Genomic DNA, 407 nt, shown 5'->3' on the forward strand with positions numbered 1-407 from the left:
CTAGACGATGCCAACCTGGGCCAGATCACTCAGCTCCATTTCACCAAAAGTCTCCCAGGGGCAGACGACCGCCGCATCTGCAGGAGAAGAACCACAGATTAATCCAACTTGCCTTTATCTACTACTTTAAAATCATTTAATATTAGTCAATAATGTAGTGTGTTGATTGATAGTTACCTCCAAGCCCGTCCATCCCTGGAAGATCATCAAATCTAAGAAAAGGACAGAGAGTCGTGTTAAGATGTGTCAAATTCATTATCTTACACTTGTAATGCTGTTTTCTGTTCTCTCCATACTCACCCCTTCTGTCCAGCTTTGGGAGCCTTGCTCTTGAACTGCCTGGTCTCCTTCTGCTTGGGAGGAGCGGGCTTTCCTGCCTCACCTGATGGTGCTGCTGCTGCGTTCAT

The 407-nt window shown here is 46.4% G+C and overlaps 1 protein-coding gene across 1 annotated transcript; it reads right to left on the minus strand.

Moving 5' to 3' along the window:
- On the minus strand, positions 1 to 407 carry LOC133978769 (retinal cone rhodopsin-sensitive cGMP 3',5'-cyclic phosphodiesterase subunit gamma-like). Its single transcript, XM_062417085.1, has 3 exons — positions 301 to 407; positions 178 to 212; positions 1 to 77 (listed from the first exon to the last, which is right to left on the minus strand). The coding sequence occupies exons 1-3, from the start codon at positions 405 to 407 to the stop codon at positions 1 to 3; spliced, it is 219 nt and encodes a 72-aa protein (XP_062273069.1).

This window comes from Scomber scombrus, chromosome 1 (genome assembly GCF_963691925.1).
Source record: "Scomber scombrus chromosome 1, fScoSco1.1, whole genome shotgun sequence".
NCBI lineage: Eukaryota > Metazoa > Chordata > Actinopteri > Scombriformes > Scombridae > Scomber > Scomber scombrus.